This window comes from Manacus vitellinus, unplaced genomic scaffold (assembly GCF_001715985.3).
Source record: "Manacus vitellinus isolate BGI_N305 unplaced genomic scaffold, ASM171598v3 scaffold_5_pilon, whole genome shotgun sequence".
NCBI lineage: Eukaryota > Metazoa > Chordata > Aves > Passeriformes > Pipridae > Manacus > Manacus vitellinus.
The window spans coordinates 6,987,085-6,994,924 of record NW_021940682.1 but is presented as its reverse complement, the minus strand read 5'-3'; the positions used below and the strand labels follow the sequence as shown (position 1 = coordinate 6,994,924).

General features: G+C 49.2%; 3 protein-coding genes across 4 annotated transcripts in view; 2 read left to right on the top strand and 1 right to left on the bottom strand.

The window, feature by feature from the left end:
- Positions 1-712: 712 nt before the first annotated feature.
- Positions 713-3,604, bottom strand: LOC108641040 (acrosin-binding protein-like). Its single transcript, XM_018080352.3, has 4 exons — positions 3,488-3,604; positions 2,448-2,663; positions 1,955-2,049; positions 713-1,402 (listed from the first exon to the last, which is right to left on the bottom strand). The coding sequence occupies exons 1-4, from the start codon at positions 3,510-3,512 to the stop codon at positions 980-982; spliced, it is 759 nt and encodes a 252-aa protein (XP_017935841.2). The 5' UTR covers positions 3,513-3,604; the 3' UTR covers positions 713-979.
- Positions 3,605-3,686: 82 nt separating this feature from the next.
- Positions 3,687-7,587, top strand: LOC103754805 (zinc finger protein 501). Of its 2 annotated transcripts, XM_018080351.1 has the most exons (3): positions 3,687-3,847; positions 4,439-4,541; positions 5,351-7,587. In XM_018080351.1, the coding sequence occupies exon 3, from the start codon at positions 5,374-5,376 to the stop codon at positions 6,784-6,786; it is 1,413 nt and encodes a 470-aa protein (XP_017935840.1). In that variant the 5' UTR covers positions 3,687-3,847; positions 4,439-4,541; positions 5,351-5,373; the 3' UTR covers positions 6,787-7,587. The 2 variants fall into 2 exon arrangements, with proteins under 2 accessions (XP_017935840.1, XP_008918930.2); XM_008920682.2 differs by having other exon boundaries at positions 3,687-4,541.
- The window catches only part of DDX11 (DEAD/H-box helicase 11), an 18,824-nt gene continuing 17,996 nt past the window's right edge, over positions 7,013-7,840 (top strand). The window contains exon 1 of the mRNA XM_018080072.2: positions 7,013-7,030. Within this exon, the coding sequence (XP_017935561.2) occupies positions 7,013-7,030 (18 nt within the window). The remainder of the gene's footprint in view (positions 7,031-7,840) is intronic.

Genomic DNA, 7,840 nt, shown 5'->3' with positions numbered 1-7,840 from the left:
ACAAATGGAGGACCTGTGATTTTGAGATCTTCTTTCTAAGGACTTCCTTCAATGGATAGAGACAGAGCCTGTATTTCGCTCAGCTGTGTTTGTGACACTTAGGCTGTGTAAAGGAAACCAATATCCCTGACCCTCTCCACAGAGATGTTGCTTGATGTGGTGCATCCTCGAGGAGAAATGCCTTTGGCTTCTTTCTCCTCACGGCCCTCGGTGGAATAGATTAAAAGAAGGTCTGCAAAAGGAAGGGGTTACTCATTTCTGTGATGGTCTCCTGAAAGCCCAAACCACTGGAGCTTATATTGAGTTTGAGGTAGCTCCAAACTCATTCTGAGTGGAGATTCAGAGAAGCAGAGCTGGTTCCTGGAGATTTCCCACTCTGCTTTTGTCAACAGGTGCTGAATCTGAATGGCTTGACACAGTTTTACTTACAGGTATGTTCAGTGTTTAGAAAAGGAACAACACTTCAGCCAAGGTCCCCATAAATCAGACTGATTTTCTGAGGCAAGAGGAGGCTCTTAATATGAATATTTATCCTGTGTGTTTCATAGCATCACTGCGGAATTAGATGTCAACCATGTGCAATCCCCAATACAAAGAGGATGCTAGACCTCGAGTTCCCTTGCAGGATAAGGCTTTCCTGCATTTGGAGAGCACGCCTTGTGTATCTGTATGTGTATATTCACATGCATACTTCCAAAGAAGATTCTTCTCTTAATGCTTTTGAACAGAAGCACCTACATTTAATGAAGAAAAGACAACATTCTCCCATCACATTCCTTGAGTGACACAACAAGCACCATCACAATAGTGAGCAAACAGTTTTTGCAGGACAGAACAGCATCTTTTCAGTGCATTCACTTCCAAGAGGATACCATCTTTTTCTTTGAATCCTGAGCAGCAGCATTTCACATGACTCTGTTTCCCCATGCACTTGGAAGAGGTGGCTTTTCCTCTGTCTTTCCCACACTATTGACCTGTGTCAGTTTGGTGATTGAGGCACATTTGCATTGTTCAGGGCCTCCAGCAGCCTTGCAGCAGCCTCCTGCAACTCTTCTTCCTTCACTGCCTTCCCAACAGACAACAACAACTTCATTGTCTGCAGGGAGCTCTGCACCTGGCTGTCTAGCAGCCTGAGGAGGAGATCCTCGATGTCACTGTGTGGCAGCTGCTGGCCACCGGCTGTCGCCTCTGTGGCTTGTGGGCCAGTAGGTAAGAAGGTGGGGGTCACAGATACTTCCGTGTCAGGGCTGGAGCCAGCTGGATGAGTACTTGTGGGAGATGTGGGGTAAAGTGGCTGGGGACCGAAGTTTCTGGATGACATGGCATCACTGCTTGTGGTAATGTCATTGGTGCCTGCTGTGTTGCGCAGCTTGGTGCTGCTCTCTCCTGGGCATGCAATCCTCTGTGGAGGAGAAAACATACCTCTGTAGAGGCTTCAGGAGCAGGCACCTAGGCACTCCCCTGTTCTGTGAGTTTAGCTCTTACTGCACAATCCCATCTTTCCCACTCCCTACAAAGATGAGCCCAAGAAAGCCAAGAAACCTTCATATCCTTTCTTTGTCGAGTCTCCCCATAAGTCTCTCATGGGACTCACAGCTGTCTTTACTTTCTTTCTCTTCTAGCCTGCATGAATCCCCCTCTCTCCTGGAGAACCTAGATTGTCTCAACTTGGTTGGGAATGAGCTGGAGAGGAGGGCTGAGGTGATCCTCAAAGGTTCATTTTCTTGAAGATAACTCCTGCAAAGTCTCCTTTTTGGCAAGTGGCTTCAGGTGCCATCTGAAGCTAATCAGCTTGGTGTGAGTGCGCCTGGAATGTAGGCTACCCCTGGCTCTCTCCTCTCTTCCCTGTCTTTTAGCCTCTTGTTTTCCCACTTCCTTATTTTCAGGGCTCTCCCTTTGGCCTGTTACTTGCCCAGAGCACACATAGTCTTCAGGGAATAGCTAAATAACTCACCTTAAGAAAATACTTTTTCTTAATACAGCGATAAAAAGAAAAGGTGCAGAAGTTTGGGAAGAAAGGATATCCTGGCATTTCGGAGCATACAGGTCCTAGAAAGAGGCAAATGAAGAGACAGACCTAGTGATAAACTCCAGTGCTGGCATCCTACCAGTCCTTAGCAATAACCTCACTGTCGAGTGACATCCCTCCATGAAAACTCCTATGCCATTTGGGTGCCCCCCTGAACCTTGTGAGAAACTCCGTGTTTTCTTGGTCATTTCCATGACCCAGGGTGTGAGAGGAGGCTTGTAAGAGGGACGTGTGTGGATGCAATCAGGTGTGAGAAAGGATGTGCATGAGCACGTGCCTTCTCTTCACTGCAGGATTGCTACCCATCTCTCTCCCCCACCAGCTCCCCAGTCTGTCCTCTCCCAGTGATCAGGTCCCGTGCTGGCTGTGCAGGACCCCCATCCAGCTGCCTGCCCTTGGGAATCACACTTGGCTTTACCTTGAGGGATGACTCCGTGGTTTTCGTACTTGTCCAGTGTCTGGACCAATGAGTTCTGGCAGCCATACAGCTCACGAAGATGGCAGGCAGTGCTGGCTTGGAGCGTGATCCGGAGGAACTTGAAGAACTGGCGGTACTCCTGGTCGGAGAGTGGCGTTCCTGGCTGCTGTGCCTTTGACTCCCGAGGGCCAACTATGCAGCCCCAACCCAAGAGCACTGGTAAAAAATAAAGTGCAGGGAGTCAGAGGGAAAAGGAAACCCTAACCATGCCACATTCAAAAGAGCTGGAGGGCTGAATCCAGATCTCCGTTGCCTTTTCTGGGTGCAGGATCCAGCACGTGGGAAATGCAGTAACAGACTAGAGATGGTGGATCCAGACCTGGGAAAAACCTGCCCCAGCCGTGTTGAGGGGGGGGGTAGTATTTTGGGGACAGTACTTGGCTGAGGGGCCTTCACCATAGCTCTGGAGATTCAAATCTTGAACTGGGAGAAATGTCTTGGAAGTCATGGCTGGGAATATTGCTATGCTCTTGGGGCTGGAGCAAGGAGACTGTTTCATTTCAAGATTTTTAGCCTCTGCAAATGTTATTCCTCTGGCTAAGTAGGTCTTTAACCAAGGTCCTCTCTCAGATCTCCTTCTCCTGCCTCCCCTGTTGCTTCACTAGGCCAGCGCTTTCCTCCTGGCCTTGCAGGTCAAGTCTAGATCTCTGTGCTTGTCTGATTTAATGCACCCAGGTGTCCCTGTCTCCAGTCTCTACCTCTGCTCCAGTCTGTGCCTACACATCCAGCTCTGACTCCTCCCTGGCTCTTGGGTCACTCTGTGGCCCTTCCTGAAGAATAAGATACCAGCACAAGTGGGTGAAAACTGGCAAAATTGTAAGCCTCGGAATCTTTGCACCTGAGGTGTTGGAGGGTGCTCCTGTCCCTTCCTTTTGCCTCCAGACTGCCCAAGCTGAGGAGCGATGGGGAGGGGTGCAGAGCAGCCACTTCAGCTGCCCTTTCTCACAACCAGGCTTGGAGGAGAGATGTTTGCTACTCACCAGACAAAACCAGGTAAGCCCTCATAGCCGATATCGAACTGTGAGCAGGGCCTGTGACAGGCAGGGCCAACAGTCAGGGCCCAGTGTGCTGCCAGAGGTGTCACCTCCACTCTTTCACTGGTGATGTCATAGACACCTGCATTCCCAACACTCCATCCTCTGCTGCTCACGCCTCCTCCCAGCTGTGCCTCCCTGCTGCCTCCCCTCCCGCTGCCCCCTAACAGGCTGGGTGTGGACATATTGGTATTTGTGCACAAACTCCTGCTCACTACCAGCTCTTTAAAGTCCATCTGGAAGGAGGCCATTTTTCTGGAGCACAGGACAAAAAATTCTGCCTTTGGACTGCTCGTGTCAATAAATGTATGAGCAGATCAAAATCTTGTCTCTCACCCAGACTTTTGCATGCCTGGCTGATCCACTGAGAGCGACTGAGCAAAGTACTCCTTCAGTGAAGGCAATAAACAGAGTTCCAGACAGAGGCGAAAAGCAGCCTAGTTGTGAAGGTGGCATTTTTCCTCAACCTGAAGAACAGAACTGCATTACATTATGTTCTCCTTTAGTTCACGGGGAAGAAAGATTATGGAGAGAACACGGTTTGAAGAATCAATATTTTTCTTACACAAAACTCATCAGGAGGCATTTTTGGTCTGGGAGTGCAGCAGGAGGAACATCCAGACAGTTGTGAGAAGGCAGCAAGCTGGCAGGCAGCTCTCAGTGTGTGTGGTTGACCTGTCTGTGCTACATGAGGTGGCCCTGGTTATTGGACCCGAACATCAGTGTCACAGTGTGCATGACAGGACAGACAGTGACCCTGACTCATGTTTCTGGGTGTCATTTTCCTATGGTCTAGGTTGCTTCCAGCTCCTAAATGCTTACCCTCCTGAAATCTCATTCTACAGCACTGCTGCTATGATGGGTATTTATTATGTCTGTTTTCTTTCCTCTGATCAGGACCTGCAGTCCCCAGCTTGGCTTTAACCTTTCAGATGGAGTGAAGAGAAACAGCTTTTTGGCCAGAAGCAACTAAATACCCAGACAGTAGACTGCTCACAAGGTGAGAAATTACATGAAGCATGTCCAGGAAGGGAAGAGCTGAATGCTGAAAATTTGATGTGTACTGTGCTGCATGCTCCACAGTCACCTTGCCTCTTCTGCTCCCATACTACAGAGATGCTGCTTTCAGGAAGATTTGTAGGCAGGGTATGACAAAGACAAAATACACTCCTGGGGTATCTAGACCCTGTCCAAAATGAAATCAAATCCTGTGTATTTTTCAGCAAAGACTACAGACTGTTAAAAGACATAACTAACCAAAGTGTAGCTTTTTCTTCCTTTCACACAGACAGTATTTTTAATATTTTATTGGTCACTTTGCTGCTTTGAGGTGCTTTTGAGTACCTTTATTTGTACTACAAATGTTTTTCATCCCTGAGTGTTGTAAACAAAATGTTGGGAATTGGTATAACCCATGTGGTAGTGCCTTCCAAAATCTGCAAATCACTTGAAACAAAATCTGCTGCATGACCTCATATTCCATGTTGAGGAGAGCAGTTTGATGTTCTTCTAACCTTGCTACACGTGGGAACTTTGAGGGCAAGCAAGTGACAAGTCTTGCCCTTTAGGGCTGTAACTTTATGACAGAATACCCCCTTTGCAATCTGTGCCATAGTGGCCACCCATTCTTGAGTCACATTCCATTCCTATGCTCCTTGGTTTCTGTGCCCTCTGCCCTGAGAAGATACTGAGGGGCTGTCTCCTGTGCTGTCAGCTCATGGTGCAGCAGGTCTTGGTGGCCTTCCTGTTTGGGCTTCTCCCTCAGACAAGCAGGAGGTTATTCACTGCTAGTTCCTCTGTTCACTCCAGCAGGTGACAGGACCGTGGGTGACATGCAGAACGGCAGCCAGCATCAGGAAAGTCCTGTGAGAGCTGAACCGCATCTGTGTTCCCCCAGGAAGCTCACAGGAGATACCTTGCAGGACACCGATCAAAGACAAGACTGCAAGCAGGAGTTGGAGACAGAAAGTGAGATGGAGACGTCTTTTGCAAAGAGACAGGGAATGGTAACTCCCTATGGGATGGAAATCTGGGAATGCGAGGACAGCGGTAGAGGCCACATCAGCAAGGTTATCCTTGCTGGGGACAAGCCTGACCCACCCATGTGTGGGAATGGTGCCATTTGGATTCAGCAGGTGGAAGAGAAAACCTATGAGTGTCCTGAATGTGGGAAGAGCTTCAGCCGGAGTTCTTATCTGAGCCAACACCAGAGGATCCACCTGGCAGAGAAACCCTTCAGCTGCTCTGAATGTGGGAAGAGTTTCACCCGCAACTCGGACCTGATCAAACATCAGCGGATCCACACTGGTGAGAAGCCCTACCAGTGCAACGAGTGCAAGAAGACCTTCAGCCAGAGGTCCAACGTGATCAGGCACCAGCGGACCCACACGGGAGAGAGACACTACCTGTGCAACGAGTGCGGGAAGAGCTTCAGCCAGAACTCGCATCTCATTGTCCACCAGCGCAGCCACAAGGGTGAGAAACCCTTTAATTGCCTCCGGTGTGAGAAAAGCTTCAGTGACCGTTCCTCCCTGATCATACACCGGAGAGTCCACACCGGAGAGAAGCCCCACAAATGCCAAGAGTGCGGGAAGTGTTTCCGGGACAGCTCGGCCATCATTCGGCATCAGAGGATTCACACGGGGGAGAAACCATACGAGTGCACCGAGTGTGGGAAAACCTTCCGGCAGAGCTCCTCGCTGGTGACCCACACACGGACACACACGGGCGAGAAGCCCTACAAGTGCCCTGTGTGTGGGAAGGGCTTCAGCCAGAGCTCGGCGCTCACCACTCACCGCCGGATCCACGGTGGACAGGCCCTGCCCATGTACCACGGCGGCCTCCTGCCTAACCCCTACCAGTGCACCGAGTGCGGCCGGAGGTGCAGCGACCACTCCACCCTGGCCAAGCACCAGAGCACACATGCCGAGGAGCGGCCCTTCATCTGCGTGGAGTGCGGGGACAGCTTCCGGCGGAGCTCGGCTCTCAATGTCCACCTGCGGATCCACCGTGGGGAGAGACCCTACAAGTGCGAGGAGTGCGGAAAAACGTTCAGGCACAGCTCGGCCCGCTGTGCCCACCTGAGGATCCACGCGGGAACCAAGCCCTACGAGTGCGTCGAGTGTGGGAAAAGCTTCCGGAAAAGCTCAACACTTAGAGTGCATTTGAAAATCCATGTGGCCAAGAAACCCTATAAAAGTGTGGTGGGTAGAAGAGTGCTCGCTTTCCGCTCACTTCTGCCATAAGCCTGGAATGGCTGTTCAGAGCAGGAAACTAGTGTTGGGGCTACCTTAAAAAGGTGGGTAATGAGAACCACGGTGTGAAGAGACTGACTGGAGACACGGTATCTCTGGTGTTAGGGCTGGGTGCTAAACCCCAGTGGCCCAAGAACTATTAGGAAGTCTGGAAACAGGGAGTTAGTCCTAAGAGCTGAGTGCTGGTGGTTTAGGAAGAGTGCCAGGAATGTGAGGAATGAGCACCAGCTTCAGGGTAAATCAGGGACTGAGAATATGTGGTAGAATAATAGCTGGGAGAATTGGGCTTGTAAAATACAACAGAAGTGAAGATCGTAATAAAATGTTTCAGGTTGGTTCTGGCTCAAAACTTAAGCTTGTTAGACACTGTAGTAGTCTTAGGAACTGAACTCTCTTATTATTACCTTCCCTTATTTTTCATGAATATAGTCAATTTACCCAGTGTTTGACGGGGCATTTTCAAATCTTTTGAGTCTGAGACTTTGGAGCTGAACTTCAGTCTATTTTGTCTTTTCCAAATCTTACATGGGACAGTGAGTTCCTACCTCGTGATAGGTATGTACCCAGAAAACATGGATGTGGAAGTGTTTCCAGTTGAAAAGCAGCCCATTAATAGTCTGTGACAGCTTCTCCCAGATTTCTTCTTGCTGATTTGAAACTCCTTCCACTTGAGACATCAATGAAACATGGACAAAAATGTGGCCTTTTTTTATTTAACCAAAAACCAGGATTTTTCCCCTAGATGTCCTAGTCTGAAATGTTACGTGATGAGTTCTTACTGCCTTGCAGTAAGAGTCCGGAGACTGACTGCAGTTCTGTAGTCGTTTTTACACTACTCTTCTTTTGCTCACCGTTGTTTGAAAAGTATTAACATATAAAGTTCAGCATCGAACAGGTAGGAACGACTATATTTGCATTTATTACTATGCCGAGGACTGCGTATTACATAAACCTGTATTGCAACGTTTTGTTACTACGTGTTTCCATCCTGAATAAAACCTTTCGTTCTCTCCTGCGTACAGTCCAGTTTTCTGTCTCTGCCTGT